Source organism: Dromiciops gliroides, chromosome 2, assembly GCF_019393635.1.
Source record: "Dromiciops gliroides isolate mDroGli1 chromosome 2, mDroGli1.pri, whole genome shotgun sequence".
NCBI classification, from domain to species: domain Eukaryota; kingdom Metazoa; phylum Chordata; class Mammalia; order Microbiotheria; family Microbiotheriidae; genus Dromiciops; species Dromiciops gliroides.
The window spans coordinates 312,138,891-312,157,239 of NC_057862.1; the positions used below are offsets into that span (position 1 = coordinate 312,138,891).

Consider the following 18,349-nt stretch of genomic DNA (forward strand, 5'->3'; position numbering starts at 1 on the left):
TCCTTTCTCATAGCCCTTAGATGGGAAATATGCCACCATCAATTTCATTCCCTGCATTGCTGATGGAAATGAGCTTTTCCCTTCCTGACTCAATAGGATGGCAATGGAAATTCCCAGAAATCTTAAGCAGTTGATCTTCCTGCAGGCCAGCCTTTCATCCAGGGAGCCTATAATAGTAATTTTGGTATAGATACAGAGTTATAGATACATGTGTTTAACTGTTTAATTTCTACGTGTATGTTATTTATAACACATACATTTGTGTATATATGTATGCACAAGCGCACAGGTTTTTGCAGAACTTGACAGTTTGCCAAGAACTTTTACAGTGTTTGTAAATTCTCTCTCCCTTCCCCCCTCCCCCTGCACCTCATTACCCTATGAGTTTTGGTTAGTCTAGCTGTTGTCCCCAATTTTTACATGAGAAAACAAGACAGAATCAAATGACAGACTTGGGACCAGAACATAGTTTTCTCTGCTGATTCTTATACTCTCTCTGTTGCACCATATTCATGGCCAACTTTCTTGGGTCCCTCGGGAAAATGATTTTGACTTGCAGAGTACAAGGAAGACGGGCAGCTTCATTCCCTTTTGCCTGTGTGAGGAAAGACCTGATGTTCCTTGGTGATTTTTGGTACAGAGACCCCTGGGCTGCCAACAAAATTCCTAGTACTATCCAAAATCACAGTAAAATATATTTGGGAAATTTTTAATAAAATAAACAGAAATACAGTACAACACAGAAAATGTTAATTTGTGGTTTTCTGTGGCTAACAGAGATACATTCTATTTGAGTTTGACACCACTGGTTTTTTGGTGAGGCAATTGGGGTTAAGTGACTTGCCCAGGGTCACACAGCCAGCAAGTATCAAGTGTCTAAGGCCAGATTTGAACTCAGGTCCTCCTGACTCCAAGGCCGGTTCTCCATCTACTGCGCCACCCAGCTGCCCCGACACCACTGTTCTAATGTCTGTAATTGATTTAATTTATTTAGTTGCTTAACTGGAAATCTGCCTTGGAGACCATGTAAATAAGGTCATATAGGGAATTACTGATAGGATCAGGACCTAAAGACATACAGAGAGTCTTACCGGTAGAGTAGGGACTCCTAACTTCTAACCTGAGAACTTTTCTCTTCCATTATACATCCTTCCATGTTTTGCACAGAATACATAACCTTCCTTTGTTATTGTAAAGCCCTGCTCCCTGTAGTATTTCAGGGATGTACTCATGAAAAATTGACATGCATGTCATCTATACCAAAATGCTGGAATTCATAAGTATGGTAGAGAATTGCCTCCAAAGTAATAGAGCTGAGGAGTGGGGGGGCAAGGTGTAAGGAGTTGATATGGTGTCTTTGTTTGCATTCATTAGAATGCAGGCTAGTTGTTTACCAAGTCAAAATAGCTAAGATTTTCCTTCTCTTTTCTAGGTCTACAACTCAAACAAAGACAGTCAGAGTGAAGGAAGTAAGTATGGCATTTTTGGAAGTTTTTTGTGGCTTGGGATTGGGGTGGTTATTGATACAGTGGTTGCTACTCCCTGTATGGACACCAGGAGGGGCAGTGAGCATGCCAAATTTTGCTCTGACGCATTTTTTAGAGTATTGAATGTAAAACCTCCTTTTCCTGCTAGCAGTATTAGAGAAGCAGTAGGAAACATACTGAAAGGCTCCACTCACCACTTAACATCTCCTAATCCATTAATACCTAGCTCCCCAGGAGACCTAGCCCATGTCTGAAGTCCACATTCACTATGTCTTCTGCATGGCCTTGCTCACAAGATCAGGAGAAGAAATAATAACCCACTTGGTTGTATAACGATTCTCCCTTTCTCAGGTTTTTTGTTGTGTGTGTGTGTGTTTTTTTAAAGCAGGGAGAAGGAAGTATGGAGATAGAGAATTATGCTAGAATAGATATGAATGTTAAAAGTTCCTTCAGACTATAGTACATAATCTCTTTCTACAAAATTTCAAAGGACACTGAAATCCATACTAAATAATAACTGATAGGGTTAGTTGTCCAGACTTCCCACCTCTGAAGCAACTGTCCCAGATCTAACAGAGATAGCACTTTAAAATTTTGTTTTCATTGCCACATAAAAATTCCTTTTAGGTAGCAAGACTTCAAAGAAATATCCTTCCTCTTTCCTCGTGAAAAACAAAACAAAACAAAACAAAACAAAACAAAACAAAAACACGTTAAGCAAACCTGAGAATCCCCTCCCTAGAAAAAACTTTACATACATCATTTCTATGAATTTGGCCTCTGTCTGGAAAGCTAGAAGAGTAATAATGCTCTTCCCTGTTGATAATTAATGGGAAAGTATTAGCTATCCTTTGTCAAAGCCCCATGTGGCATAGTGCTCCGTACCTTTCTACCCTCACAGAATGTCAGGAAGTGTAAATAACTGTGGATAATACTGATCAATAAACATGCTTCCTCAAACCTTTTCAGGAAGCAGATCAGGCATATGAACTATAATCCTAAAAGTTGGGCAAACACCTCCAGATTTGGTTACATAATCTGCTCAGAAATTTCCTTTGAGCCTTTTCTTCCTCTCAAGGTTCAGGACAATTGCTCTTAACTGCCAGTGACAACCTGATGAAGGGCTGGTGGCGATGGAGACGGAATAGAAATATTCCAGAAGAGGTGGGGGAGGGAAAGTAAAATATTTCAGTAGATGAAGTAAATCATTCATAAAGACTAGGATGCACTGCTTCTGTTAATAAATAAGGCATTGGAGAAAAATTGGAGTAGCTATGAATAGATGTCATTAACCAGAAAATCTGTGCCTATGATCTTCTGCCACCTCTCCTAAATCTGGAGAAAGTGCATTATAATAATAGCTACCAATCATATGGTGCTTTAAGATTTGCAAAGCACTTTACATGTATTATCTCAGTAGAATCCCTTTCAGGCCCATCCCCATGGGCATTGCATTTTCTAATACTGTGTGTACTTTCCTAAAGTATCTGAGCCCTGCCTCTATCTTAGTTGTGGGAATATGGGTGAATTGCTTGTTTTCCAGTTTCAGTTTTCTGCTCTATAAAATGGGAACAGTAACCCATGTCTTACCTGGCACATAGGATTATTCTGGGGAAAAGAATCTGTATACTTCAAAGTCCTATATAAATGCAAGTCATTATTATCATTACTATTTCTTATTTAGACTACCACCTCTTGCTTAGTTATAATTCCTTTGCCAGATCAAGGAGTTTTGTTTTTTTTTAATGTCCCATCCACTTCCAGTAATCACATAAATGAAAATTGTTTCTAGGAACTTAGACTTCTAACTATTAAACAGCTATTGCTTTAGGATGTTATCTACATACATTCTGGCTAAGCCAGAGAATCTTTCATCTTGTTTCTCATGGGTAGTTTCTTTCCCATTTACACCCACTCCACCTACTATAATCAGAACTCTCAGAGGTAAGATGTCTGTGACATTTACTGCTTCTTCTGAGATTCTCGTTTCCACTTCTGAAATTCCAAGAGAGGAAACAGCCAGGATCTAAGTCCACGTGTTTTATGGTAGGATCCCTGTGTTTTTGTTGTTGTTCAGTGATAGTCATGTATGACTCTTCATGACCCCACGGACCTTACTGTCCATGGGGTTTTCTTAGCAAGGAGACTGGCACAGTTTGCCCTTTCCTTCTCCAGTGGATTAAGGCAGATAGAGGTTATGACTTGCTGAAAGTCACACAGCTAGCAGGTGTTTGAGGCTGGACTTGAACTGGGTCTAGACTCTAGGCTCTATCCTCTGAGCCACCTAGCTGCCACTCTTTCAAGAAAAAGCACCTGGATGTAGGTCCCCAAATTTTAGCCTAAATTTGCTGCTCTTCATTGGGAGTTATCTCCCAAGGCATAAAGGATATTGGGGGGGTGAGGGAGAATGTGTGTGTGTGTGTGTAAGTAAAATGGTATCATGCATGAATGGAGACTCTGAGTGTTGATGCAAGTAGACCTGTCTTGCATTTGCTACTACTGTCATCCTTCCTCCAAGAAATCTGTTGCCAAGAGGACCAGTTTATCTCAGGAGGAGTATCTGGAAGGCAAAACCTTTTCTCACTGATCTGTCTTCTTCCTTTCCACTTCCTCCTAATTCTTTTTTATCTTATTCTGAGTCTTCTAATCTCAGTAAGTCAAAAAAAGTCAACAAGCATTAGGCACCTACTATGTGCCATGCTGCTAATTTGCTAGAGATAAAAAAGAAAAGTAAAAAAACAATCCCAGGGGCAGCTAGGTAGCGCAGTGGATAGAGCACTGGCCCCGGAGTCAGGAGGACTTGAGTTCAAATCCAGCCCCAGACACTTAACACTTACTGGCTGTGTGATCCTGGGCAAGTCACTTAACCCCAGTTGCCTCACCAAAAAACAAACAGAAAACAAACCAAAACAACCCAATCCTGGCAGTTGGGGAACTCACAATCTAATGGGGAAGGTTGTGAGCCCCTGGAGGTCAGGTTCAAGATTTGCCATCTTTTGTATCCTTAGGGCTCAGCATAGCACTTGCTGCATAGTAGGCACTTCTGGGAGACACACACACACACACACACACACACACACACACACACACACACACATTATAGTAAATTAGAGATAATTTCAGAGCATAGGGAGACTGGAAAGGCTTCTTACAGGAGAGAGGAGGAAAGGTATGATTTTCTGTTCCCTGAATCTGTATCTCAAAGGAAAAAAGGACTTTGCCTTTTAGTCACCTAGAAGTCTGTTAGTTGCCATTGTTTTTGGTATTTTTGCTTCTGAGAAGCACAAGGCTGGGCTTTGGTTAAGAATCCCTGCATTCACACTGCCTTATTTTATCTCATTGTAGTAGCATACCTTTAAGCTTGCCTTTCCCAGGTTTTCCAGATAGATACCTGCGTGAGAGTTAGGTTGGTTTTTCTGTTTGTTGTTTTGTTTTGTTGTTGTTGTTGTGGTGGTGGTGGTGGTAATTGGTTTGTTGGTTTGTTTTTGTTTTGAAAATAGTGGCTTCAAGGAAATAGGAAGAAGAGAAGGGACAGGCCATCAGCTTGCTGTTTTCCCATAAGACCATGTGAGGATCAGTCATAAGGCTATAAAAGTTTTCAGCGAGGATAGGATTAATTGAGAGGAAATAGGAAAGGACAGACTCTCTTAGCCTGAGGTAAAATTCCTTCCAAGTCTTGGATTTAATCAACATAAAGACATGTCACAGTCTCCTTACCTGTTTACAGAAATGAGTGTCACAAAGAGTTGCCATCCTGTAGACTATCCTGCTTTGGGTATATATATCCCGTAGTCCCAACCTCATAGCTTCACTTTCTTCAATGCAGGTATTGACTAGAATTCTCTAGCTTAAGCCTATTCCAGTCCAAGAAACATGCCTAGTTTGCCCCAGGCCTACCTCCTTACTCAGGGGCCAACTTCAACTACATGCATCAAAAAGAAATACTTTGTAATACTGCTTTTGCTTCTGTTACCTTGTTTACTCTTCTCCATTAGACCTTTTTAGGGATAAAGGTATAATTAACTTTTGCAGAACTTAGTCTACAAGCTTCTGTTCAAATACTTTTAGGGAATGTATTTCACTGTGCCATGTGAAGGGTACAGACAGGGCAGTAATATCATAGTAGATAGCTTCTCTTGAAGACAGGAAGACGTGAGTTCAAAATCATACCTCTGACTTATAGTGCAATGGCTCTGTGATCTGATTTGAGTGTCCTACTTAACTCTAAAAAAATAAATCCATAGACCTAAACAAAAAAGTGCCCACAAACAAAATGGGGTATACAACAAAAACCCTCCACCTTTGATACAGACAACAAAGCTAAAATAGGCAGGAAAAAATGGTTCTATTGATAAGACACTTTAGGCCATCTATATGCATAATGGCATGTGATGGGAATGTAAAAGTTTAATTAGCTTGAATTTAGGTCCAAGAATGATAGTCATCCTCTAGGCAGGGATGAAAATATAGCAAATCTCTTCTCACTTAGCTGCTGAAAATGTAACTTCACCCATCACTTCCATTTTTAATACCTCCTTTCTCTGTGCCACTTTTCATTTTAAATACAAATTCCAGCATAAGAATTTGTTGGGCTTTGTCACTGTATCATTAACCTTAGTAAGGGCCATGCATATTCAAAGGGACTGCTCACGGGGCAGCTAGATGGCACAGTGGATAAAAACACCAGCCCTGGATTCAGGAGGACCTGAGTTCAAATTTGGTCTCAGAAACTTGACATTCACTAGCTGTGCAACCATAAGCAAGTCAATTAACCCATATTTCCCTGCCCCCCTCCCCCCCCCCCCAAAAAAGGACTGCTCACAAAGATCCTACAGAATCTTCAAATTACTGACACATAGTAGGTGCTTATTGACTGTCTGACTAATTAATTGATTGGAAGATCTGTCCCTAAAATCCCCTTCTCCATTTGGTGAGGTCCTTCATTCTTTTTCAAGCTCCGGCTCTGACTTGACCACATGGGTATCCATGTGGGTACATTTTCCACTCCTAATCCCCTTTTGTGTGTTTTCTTCTCCCATTAAAATATAAACTTGAGATCAGGGACTAGCTTTCTTTTTGCTTGTATTTGTATTCCTAGCATTTAGCAAAGTGCCTGACGGCTAGTGAGCACTTAATAAATGCTTCTTGACTTGACTTACTTTGACAGGGCCAAAAATCTTCTCTAACATTCAGGTAATTTTAGTTGTTCAGTCTTCAGTTGAAGAACTTCAAAAAGGGTGAACCCACTACTTGTGAAGTGAAAGCAATTTGGAACAGAGATTTGTGTCTCTGCCACTTCTAAACGTTGGTCTGAGCTCCACCTTCTGATGTTAAGCCCAAGAAAGCTAATCCCTTTTCAACATGACACCTCTTCAGATACTTGGACACAGTTATCATTCATCTCTTTTCTCTTCTGGGCTAAAATTACCCCAGTTTCCCAACCTTGTCTTCATACAGTGTGCTTTCAAGTAAGTCCCTTTTCCTTCCTGCCATTCAGTAGGAGTTGCTGTTGCCAAAACTACATTCTGCTCATACTCCATACTTTAATTGTCCCATCTAAAGGTGAAGTTGGGTTTATAGAATTGCCTTAGATTTCTGTCGCTCCTTTGGCAGGATCAGTGATTCTGACTTCTCGCTACTTGAAAATATGCTATTTTCTAGCATAATATATTAATATAATATTATCATCATATAGAAAATAATATACTAGAAAATAAATTATTTTCTTCCAATACCTTGCCTAAGTCAGTCAGCCTTGTAGTACTGTTCTTCACACTTCCTTAGTGAACTCTTTTTTTGTTTGTTTTGTTTTGTTGCGGGACAATGAGGGTTAAGTGACTTGCCCAAGGTCATACAGCTGGTAAGTGTCAAGTGTCTGAGGCTGGATTTGAACTCAGGTCCTCCTGAATCCAGAGCTGGTGCTTTATCCAATGTGCCACCTAGCTTCCCCCATGAACTCTTAATTAATGGGAAAAACCATGGGTTTTAAATCCAAAGACCTGAATTCGAATCACTGTTCTCATAAACTGCTCATATGACCTTGGATAAGTCAAATAACTTTTCTTTGTCCCCAATTTCCTCATCTGTCAAGTGAAAGAGGTAAAATAGAAGGCCACCAAGTTTACATCCAATTCTAAATCTGTATCAGCTGATGGCCCCAGTCAAAAAGCTCTTGCCCTAAGCTGGGAGAAAATTCAATCTTTTTTTCCCCCCTTTCCCTGGCTGACAGTTTGAGAGTCACGTTTCTGTGTTTACTCTGATGAACAGGTTCAGAACCTTAACCTCCTGCAGCACTCCCACAAGGATTAGGTAACAAAACAAAAGCAGCTTTATGGAGTGTTTCTGCAATTCACACTCCTCCTTTCTAAGACTGTAATTTAGGACAGGCTCCTAAATTAAGAGGTAGCATCTTCTGAGGGCTATTTCCTTTATCAGGGAGAGGGTAGGCTGGTTCAGATTCTATTTCATGATAGTTTGGACACTGATATACAGCAGCACCACTGATCAAGGTGTGTCAGTTTGCTTTATAAATTTAAAAAAAAAAAAACAAAAAAAAACACAATTCTTAGATATCTTTGGAAGAAAGAGTGTGATGAAAGAAGTTTCTTAAGGCATTCAGTACCTTCCAAAGGACTAATGGGATGCTAGGCTGCCCCCAAGAAAGTGGCAAGGAAGAGAAAGAAGAAAACGGGGAAAAAAGCCCTAAATTTTATTTCTTTTCATGCAGTTCCATTCAATCCTTCATAGGAGTCTCATCACAATTAGGATGCCATTGATTTAAGAGGAAGAGGGGGAACACCGCTGGTAGCTAGGATCCCTTTGGGATCACAGCCATCTGTTTGCTGCCAGGTCCCCACTGGTTCATGGCTTATAAATAGAACATTTCCCCTTTTAAACCTGAGAAGGAGTGAAGGCATTAATAGGCGTTTTAGTCTGGCCTCCCATGCACCAAGTTTCTCTGGCTCTCAAGGCAGTCAGCTGAACATCCCTTCATCTCAAGCTTTCCATCCTTGCCTGCCAGGACTGACAGATAAAACGGCAGATGACTTACTCCTCCTCCTGCATTATTTCCACCCCCTCATGCCCCTTTCTTTCTTCGCTTATTTTTTTCCTCCTTAAGAAAGACTTCTGTGACTGCTGCTTTCCTTAAGAGAGCCCTAGACAAGGTGAGCTGGGGTAACTCAAGCTCCCATTGGTCGCTAACTTTCCCAGCCTTGTTTTCTCCGTAGGAGTCATGTGTTCAACATAACTGCCATTGGCAGCAGTGATCTTGAAATATATTTAGTTGAGAGGTAACACCCTAGCTGAAGAATAGTCAGATGGTGTGCTATCTCGCACCTCTGAAGGGGCAGAGGTGCATTCAAAAGGGCTGGATTTTCTCAAGCATTTTCTTCTCTCTCTTTGCCATTTCATGAAGCAACTGCTTCGGGATGGTATGTAGCTTTCCTAGGTTATCAGGGGAACTTTGAGTTGTCATTATTATCCACATTTTCTAGGGAAGGAAACTGAGTTTAAGAGGTGATTTAGGTCTCACTCCCTTATTTTATAGGTTATAATGGAAGAGTGACTTGCCACAGGTCACACAGTAAGTAACAGAGCAGGGATATGAACTCATGAATTTGGACTCCAAAGCCTGTTTCCTTTCTTCTTTTCCCTGCATTTTATTATTATTTTCCTGACTTCTCTTTGAGTTTTTTAACTAAAGAGTCTTTTCTTTTCCTAGCCAATCCACCATTCTGGGGTCCCTTAAGATCCAGCAACTAGAAATATGGGGCAAAACCAGTTTTTGGCTTAAGCATTCCCTACCTCTTTTCTTCAGTGGTATGGCTAGAAATACCTGGTTTTGTAGCTGATCCCACTGCGAGCTGCCTTCTGGCATGTTTTACTCCTTGAGGTTTGGTCTAGAACCCCATGTTGAGTTTGGGCCAGTGACAGGGACTGGGAGCTTGCTGCTTGCTTGGGAGCTGAAGCTTGATGGAAACGGGCTGGTAGGGCAGATTTTTTGCCAAAACCTACCACCGGGGGCAGCTAGGTAGCACAGTGGATAAAGCACCAGCCCTGGATTCAGGAGGACCTAAGTTGAAATCTGGCCTCAGACACTTGACACTTACTAGCTGTGTGACCCTAGGCAAGTCACTTAACCCTCATTGCCCAACCCCCCCACCCTCCACCCCAAAATAGGGAAGGTAGGGAGGTAGACTTTAGAGGGGAAGATAATGGATGCATTCCATTCAAAAAAAAAAGAAAAGTAAAAGAAACAGAAACCCACCAATCAATTTCAATCAGTTTTGATGCTAACTTTGTACTTGTGAGGTCACTAGCACTTTCCCTTCCCCTGGGATCTCTGAGATCAGTGCAGATTAAAATTTGGCCTCTGAGGTTTATGAGTTATCTGAGGCTTAGTTAACCCAAAGATTGTTGTATGAACCCTATTGGCCATGGCCAGGGTCTCATTTTATAAAACCTGATTCCCATGTAAACAAGTGACCACTTCCCTCAGTGCCATCTCAAGGGCAGAGAATAGTTAATATCAGAAGACCTTGGTGCATAAAGTGGATTGAAAGAACACTAACTATGTGCCATTTTCAGAGAAATAGGAACGTTCTACTTTTGGTTGAAAAATCAATGCAGGCTGTCCAGGCCGCAAGGCAGGAGGGAATTGAGGCCACTGCACTGTAACTCATTCTCGAGATATTTGCCATCCTGCGTGAGACAAATGGCCCTGATTAGGTTGGTTGGAATTACTGCAGTGTGCCCCGACACTTCTATTTCCTGGCTTCCTCTTATCTGGAAATTTAAGGTGGATTGGCTGATTGTGGAGGAGAAATGCAAGATGAAAAATATCGTGGAGAAAAGCCCTCCAGTGTGTGTACATGCTGCCCAATGCCCTTACATTTTTCAGCAGAAACTGCCTCACTAGCTCAAACCTAACAGTGATCTATGGTACCTGATGGGCAGTGAGTGCCAGTATAGGTTTTGCAGTGCTAAGTAGAATTGAAAAATCCTTTCAATTTTGACTTTGGAATATGTCAGAATGATTCCCCTTCCTCATTAGATTTGCTATCTTCATTAAGGTTAGCTTCAGTTAATATTCAAATTTAGTTGATAACTGCCCCTCCCACCCCCCAATACACCCCTGTTGGGAGTTAGGAGAGAGGGAGAACTGGATTGCCAGAGGGAAATGTAGAAGGAGCTGCCTTGAGGGAACTTAACAAATTAAATATTATCTCTTGGAAATTCATGAAGTGAATAATTTGGAGATGGGTAATTGAATCAGTCAACAAGCATTAAGGACCTACTATTTGCCAGGTACTGGGGGTATGTACTTGAGAGATCCAAAGCTGAAAAGAAAATAAGCCAGCTCTCAGAATTCTTGGAGTAAGGGGTGAGGGCAATCAACATCTAAGTAAATGAAAAGTAGTTTCTTTGGGAGAAGTACCAACAGTTGGGAAATCGGGAAAGGGTTCCTGTAGAGGGCAACACCTGATCTAGGCTTGAGTGGGAGTTTTTCAGGGAGGAAGTGATAGCAGATCAGTGGAGGGTGCATTAAAATGTAGCAAGATTTGAGGGAAGCTTGAAGACTAATTGGGCAGTGATGATGATCTGAACTAGGGTGATGGCCATGTGTGTGGAGAGGGCAAGACAGATGTGAGTAAGGAAGAATCAACAAAGCTTAGCTGCTGTTTCATTAAACTAATAGAGTGGCAGCTAGGTGGCACAGTAGATAGAGCACCAGCCCTTGAGTCAGGAGGACCTGAGTTCAAATCCAGCCACAGATACTGTGCTGTGTGACCCTGGGCAAGTCACTTAAATCTGATTGCCTCTCAAAAAATAAATAAATAAAAGAATATCTAGAGTATCAAGTGAGGTAAAATATATAAAGCCCTTTGCAAACCTAATGCTAGGTACTAGAATGTAAGCTCATTACAAGTTACGGTTGTTTCTTTCTTTTCTTTTTTTGGGGGGGGTGGGGTGGGGCAATGAGGGTAAGTGAATTGCCCAGGGTCACACAGCTAGTAAGTGTCAAGTGTCTGAGGCCAGATTTGAACTCAGGTCCTCCTGAATCCAGGGCCAGTGCTTTATCCACTGTGCCACCTAGCTGCCCCTGTAGCAGTTGTTTCATTGTTTGTAATTGTATAAACACAGTATCTGGCAAGTGGTATCTATTTACTAAAAACTCATTTGTGAATTTGGATGACGGGAGGGATAGTGATATCCACAACACAAACAGAGAAGTTAGGAAGAAGGAAAGATGATGAATTGCGTTTTGGACAGGTTATCTTTGAAATGCTCACTGCACATGCAGGTGGTAATTGCAGGCCTGGAAGCTTGGATGAAACTTGGGCCAAATATATAGATCTGGGAGTTATGTAGGGGGATAATTCAGCCCATGAGAGCTGACATATTTATCTAAAAAGGGAATGTAGACAAATAAAAGAACCCAGGGCAGAACCTTGAGGGAAGGGAGTGGGGCATGTATGATGAATCAAGCAAAGGAGACTGAGCTATGGCCAAACCAGAGGAGAACCAAATTAAACAGTATTACAAAAACTGAAAGAGGATTCAGTCAGTGAACATTAAGTGCCTACTGTGTGCCAGGGACTGTGTTTAAGGCTGAGGATATAAAGAGAAGCAGAAGACAATCCCTGACCTCGAGGATTTCACAGTCTTGTGGGAGAGACAACCTGCAAATAAATGTGGACAGAGAAGGTAATATACAAGGTGAACTCGGAATGATCAGTAGAAGTGAGGGCCTAGCTTAAATTATTTAACATAAATTTGTAGTGGACCTAGTCAGTGTGTATCTGTGATTTCCTCCATCACCAATCAGCAAAACATCAGTAGGATAGGAGGAAGTTGATGGGGGAAATTCCCCTTTGGGGTTTGACAAGCCATCAACAACCTTAGAACAAGGGGACAAGTGATTTAAAAGTGAAGGATGTAAAATTGAACTGTTTAGTTGTTTGTTCAAGAATGAGAAGGAAGGAAGGTGAAGCCAGAGCAGAGATGATTGACTGGGAGAGTGCTAAGGGATGCTGAGATTAGAGGTCACAGTGAGGACAACAGATAATTTTAGAATGAGTGAAACATGGGGAAAGATTAAATGATGGGCAATTATGGTTGGATTGTGAAATTTTGGAGCTCTTGATCAGAGTTGTGTGTGATGAAGAGATCCTTCATGTGGCTGAGTTGGAGTGATATAGATGATGAGTTGAGGAACTTGATGATCGGGGAGTCCAGGGTATTTAAATAAGTTAAGTAAGTAAGTAAATAAAGAAGGAAGGAAGCAAACAAACAAATAAATAAGCAAATAAATAAGGGGGTGTGTGTGCGGTGCGGCCTGCTGAAGTCTTAGTTTTGGGGCTGGAAGTTGCAGTGGGAAAGAAAACTGAACCGGGTACTAAACTTGCAAAAGTAGAGAGAAGGACGTGGGTAGTGGTAGTGGTAGATCACTGTCACAAAGATTGGGATTGAGTGACATATCCTGGATTGAACACATCTCAAAGGAATAGAGGTTGCCAAATGATAATGCCAAAGGGAGATTCTAAAAGTAGGCAGTGGTGAGTAGAGTATTCCTATTTCTCCTATTGTACAGATGTGTTGGGAGGCATGAAAGAAGATGTATCTACTACAGGAGAGGAAGGTTGAGGATACCCTACCATGTAATATAAGGGAACTTTGTTAATGGCACAATGAGAATTCCAAAGGATACAATGGGAAGAGATAGAGTTGGTCTGGTGCTTGGGAAGGAGAAACGCTCACGTGGATGGGATTGAGAGGAGAAGCAGTTTAGCTGACTAGGGGTTCTGCATCCCTGTTTTTTTGAGAAAACCTATTTACTTTCTAAGAGACACAATTTGGAGGCAAGAAAAATAACAGCCACGTAGGAGAATCTTACCTAAGACAGCATTGTGAACACATCAGGCTCCTGGGCTTAACCTGATTAAGGGGAAAGTGATATAAGCCCATCTGCTGCTCACTGGAAGGGTGTTAGAGGATTGAAAATCCACTTTCCAGGTGGATTCTGTATTCGATTAAATGTGGGTGTTTTTCATTCCTTTTAATGGTACTGAAATCGATTAAATGCAGAAAGCCAGACTATAAAGAGCAAATCACATTGGAAAATCGATTACATTTCTGTAGTGAGAACATGCCCCTGGTGATGACCAGGGAACGGTGCCCCCCCCCTCCCCTCGTTCCAAGCAGCTGTGAACTATTTCCTAGTCTAAACCCTTCCCTGTAAGACCAAACCTCAGAATTGAGGCAGCTGCCACCCATGCTGATGGCCCTTCAGTTTTGTTTTCTTTACTGAGGCACTCAATAGTTCCTATGGATTTGGATTATTCCATGGCTAAAAATAAATAAATAAGCCAGAGAAAAGTGAGCAAAATGATCCCAGGAAAAGCATCTCAAACAGGAAAAACCTGTTGGAGCAGGAGCCTTAGGGAAGTGGTAATCATTCCCATAACTTGCTGAGACCCATTCAAGGGGCCATAGCCTTTCCTCTGGTAAAGAATAGGTCTGCATACAGAGTCTGTTTAGAGGTCATAGCACGTACATGTGAATGGGGAGCTGTTGATCATGGCAGAGGCTGATGTTTCTCTAGTCTGACTATCTGTCAGTCCTTTGTGTAGGATTTGGTGTGCACACCCTCCATCAGAATGGGGCATATTGTGCAAATGGATGGCCAAGATCTGTCTTTCCATCCATAGACAGATTAGAATTAAAGAGTTGGAAAACTGAGACCAGAGAAGAATTATGTATGGTAATTGTTAGTTTGAAGTAGATTTCAGGCCATTGTTACAAGGTGCTTGTTTCTGTTCAAGTGGCCATCTCTTTCTCTGGGAATGAGGATACTTAAGTTAATCAGATTTTGAATTCAAAGAGACCTTTTGATCTTTTTTTTTTTTTTTTTTTTTTTTTTTTTTTTGGTGAGGCAATTGGGGTTAAGTGACTTGTCCAGGGTCACACACAGCTAGTAAGTGATAAGTGTCTGAGGTCGGATTTGAACTCAGGTACTCCTGACTCCAGGGCCAGTGCTCTATCCACTGCGCCACCTAGCTGCCCCGACCTTTTGATCTTTATTAATGACTTTAGGATAAAATATGGAATCCTCAGCCTGGCATTTTTCTGCTTTCCATGATCTGGCTCACTCTCTCTTCCAGGCAAAATGGCCTGCTACTTGTTTCCTGAATACAAAAATGTATCTCTTGTCTGAGTGCCTGTAGTAGTGGTCACCCATATCAGGAATATACTTTCTTCCTGTCCATTTGTCATACGGCCCCTTTCTTCCTTCAAAGTATAGCTCACATGCCACCTCTTCAATCAGTCAATAAGAATTTATTGCCTCCTCTATTGTACTCTCTTCTGAAATTTTGCATGATAATATATAGCTAGCATTTAAAAATTATTAAAGTTTGCAAAACACTTTACAAGTTTACTTTATCCTCAAAATAATCCTAGGAAGTGGGTGCTATTTTTAATCTCCATTTTACAGATGAGGAAATTGAGGCAATTAAATTGGGGTCATACAACTAACAAGTGTCTGAGGTCAGATTTGAACTTGGGTCTTCCTGACTCCATCACCAGTGCTTTATCCACAGTGTCACTTATCTGCCTATATACTCTGTATTTATTTACTCATGTACATGCACTCTCTTCTCCCCCTTCCTTCATTTGAGTATAGTCTTTTTGAGGGCAGGGATTATTTTGTGTTTGTCTTTGTACCCCCAGCACTTAGCACACAGGACTTTGTATGTTGTGGCTTTTATATATTTGAATTTCATTGAGTAAGGATGCAAAATCTCAGAGGTGACATGGGTCCAAGAGATAAGAATTGACAGTGCTAGGATTCAGACTCAGGTCCCCAAACTCCAAACCTAATTTGACCTCCTAATTTGAAGTTAGGAGAAGAGACAGAAAGAGAAAGACACAGACAAACACAGAGAGAGAGAGAGAGACAGACTCATTCTGCATTTAATTGATTTCAGTATATATATATATATATATATATATATATATATATATATATATATATATATATATATATATATATATTCAGTATTTAGGAATACCTTCACGTTGCAATTATACTTTTGTCCTTGGGAATCTGTCCTATCTTCCAGCCAGGATAGCCAATTTAAAAGAGATAATCGAGGCTAAACATTGTTTCTTCTCCATTCCCTCCTCTCCCCTCCCCAGCCCCTAAGCTGTAGATATCTTGCATCTATCCCTGTTAAGAGCTTGTATTTGGTGCACCGTTCCTAGGCCAAAGCAGCTTTTTGCCCTATAAAGAAAGACATTTTGGTGATTGGACAGAAGGAAGCACTCTAGTGGTCTCCAGCGTCCCAAATCAGTGATCCCTTCTGCATCTTTGTCTGCCCTGTTTGTGCATTTGGGGCCATCTGGTTGTCTCCATCAGTGGTGTGCTATTTAGTATAACAACACCTTGTGTATGTAGCAATTTTAGCTTTGCATCACACTTTTTTGGAAAGGAGTTTATATTAGTGAATAAAAAGTAATCAAGCTGACTCTTGTTGTAATGGAGACATCTTCTTGTGTGTGGACTGAACCTCTGAAGCCGCTTCTGATTCTGGGATTCTATGTTTCTAAGATAAATTTTTTGGAATGAAGGAAACATTTGAGGGTCATTATATGTGGTAGCTGTGCAAGCTTTGGCCAGTTACCTTCTCCGAGCCTTAATTTCTTCCACTGTAAAGTGAGAGGAATGAAAAGATACTTAACCCTTCCAGGTCTGAAATTATGATTCTTTTTTGCTTCCTGTTGCTTCTTTTCCACCCCTGCCCCTCCCTCCCCAGTTTGCCTTTTATGTTGTCTTCCCTCCTGATTCTTTTTAAAGAAGCGCTCCTTACTTAACACGCCTGTCCACCCAACTCAAAATATATTTATTAAGGCCCTTTTAAAAAAGCTTTTCATTGAAAGAGGTCAGGTGATAACATTCCTATTTCATAGTGGGGAGGAAACAGTTTCCCTAAAAAATATGGAGTAATCCAGGGAGGCAGAAATAGGTCCATGTTTCCAAAATCATTTGACTGTGGGTTACTTCCTGGTTCAACAAAATAACTTCTTTTGGGCACACCCATTTACATGGTGTAAGAAAATATGTTCCTTGCTTTTTTTTTTTTTAAACCCTCAGCACCTAACATCTTACCAAATGTGAATGGATAAGCATTGTTAGGCCCTTTGAAATAGTATGGTAAATTCCCTAGTATAGATTCTACCCTCTAAAAATCCCTTATCTAGAGAAGACAGAACAAACCTCAGTTTCCCTGTCATTCGCTTGTTACTCTACAGTCTAAGATTCTTTGTCAACTATTCTCCCATTCAACCCAATTTTAATGGACTTTCCAACCTTTCATTTTTGACCAAATTATTTAGTCTTTTCCTACAGAAACTTTTTGAAGTCAGGACATTGCCCTAACATATGTTTTATAGCTAATACGTTTTATACCAAACATCTCCTAAGAATGGGGTGGGGGGAAAGAGTTGATGAAAACCTCCTTCGTTTGAGAAATGCCCCTATCCCAAGAACCTTCTTCTCTTGTTGCATCAGGGATTCCTCTTCCATCTCCCTTCTCCCCAGTGCTCCACCTCTTTTTGCCTGAAACCAATACAACAAACTTAATGTGTTCATCCATGTAGGATGCTAGGGAGATTTGAAGTTTGGAAAAGAGACAGCCTCTGCCTTGAAAGGAATCTAATTGGGCAATGGAATTGGGGATGGGTAAGTTGGGAGATGTTGAATCAACAAACATTGTGTGACACTAACACAGATCACAACTCATGGATGACTTTGTAGAGTAGAGGACTCTTAAGAAGGTCTGAGGTAGGGACAGCTAGGTGGCGCAGTGGATAAAGCACCAACCCTGGATTCAGGAGGACCTGAGTTCAAATGTGACCCCAGACACCTGACTAGCTGTGTGACCCTGGGCAAGTAACTTAACTCTCATTGCACTGCGCCCTCTCTCCCCACCCCCCCCACCTGAAAAAAAAAAAGGTCTGAGGCTCTGGAAACTTGTCATGGTCAAGCAGTCAGTGTCTGAGGCATGAGTCTTCTTTTTTTTTTTTTTTTTTTAGTGAGGCAATTGGGATTAAGTGACTTGCCCAGGGTCACACAGCTAGTGTTAAGTGTCTGAAGCTAGATTTGAACTCAGGTACTCCTGACTCCAGGGCCGGTGCTCTATCCACTGCGCCCCCTAGCTGCCCCTGCATGAGTCTTTTTGACTCCAAGTCTAGCCTACTAAGTGCTATGCCATGAGGCATTGCAAAGCACCAGTACAGATAGATAGAATCACGATTATATGGGAAGAACCCTAGATGTATAATAGTAATAATAATCATAATCGCTGATATTTTTATGGCAAATATTCATACTTGCCACTATGCTAAACCATTTGAAATATTTTGTCATTTGAGCCTCAGAACAACTGTGGTAGGTAGGTGCTATTTTTATCCCTATTTTAATAACAGCAGCAATAACAACAGGTAATGTTTCTATAGTGTCTGCTACAGGCCAAGCATTGTGCACTTTACAAATATTATCGCGGTTGATCCTCACAACAACTCTGGGAAGTAGTACTGTTATTATCCCCGTTTTAAACATTTTGCAGGTAGGTACTATTATTACCCCTATTATCTGAGGTAAGCAGAGGTTAAGTGACTTGCCCAAGGTCACACAGCTGGTAAGTGTGTGACCAGATTTGAAATGAGGTCTTCCTGACATCAGCCTGCTGCTCTATCCATTGCACCATCTCGCCACAAGTGCTATATGTAGTCTTGGGTTAAAGTCTTTCCTTCTTCCTCAGCTTTGTGTTTCTCTGTAGGAGTCAAGTCAAGAAGTG

The 18,349-nt window shown here is 41.1% G+C and overlaps 1 protein-coding gene across 4 annotated transcripts in view; it reads left to right on the forward strand.

Moving 5' to 3' along the window:
* Positions 1 to 18,349, forward strand: part of ARHGAP26 (Rho GTPase activating protein 26) — a 518,996-nt gene that overhangs the window by 288,713 nt on the left and 211,934 nt on the right. For all 4 annotated transcript variants that reach the window (XM_043983690.1, XM_043983687.1, XM_043983688.1 and 1 more), the window contains exon 12: positions 1,433 to 1,469. In XM_043983690.1, coding sequence (XP_043839625.1) covers positions 1,433 to 1,469 — 37 coding nt within the window. The remainder of the gene's footprint in view (positions 1 to 1,432; positions 1,470 to 18,349) is intronic.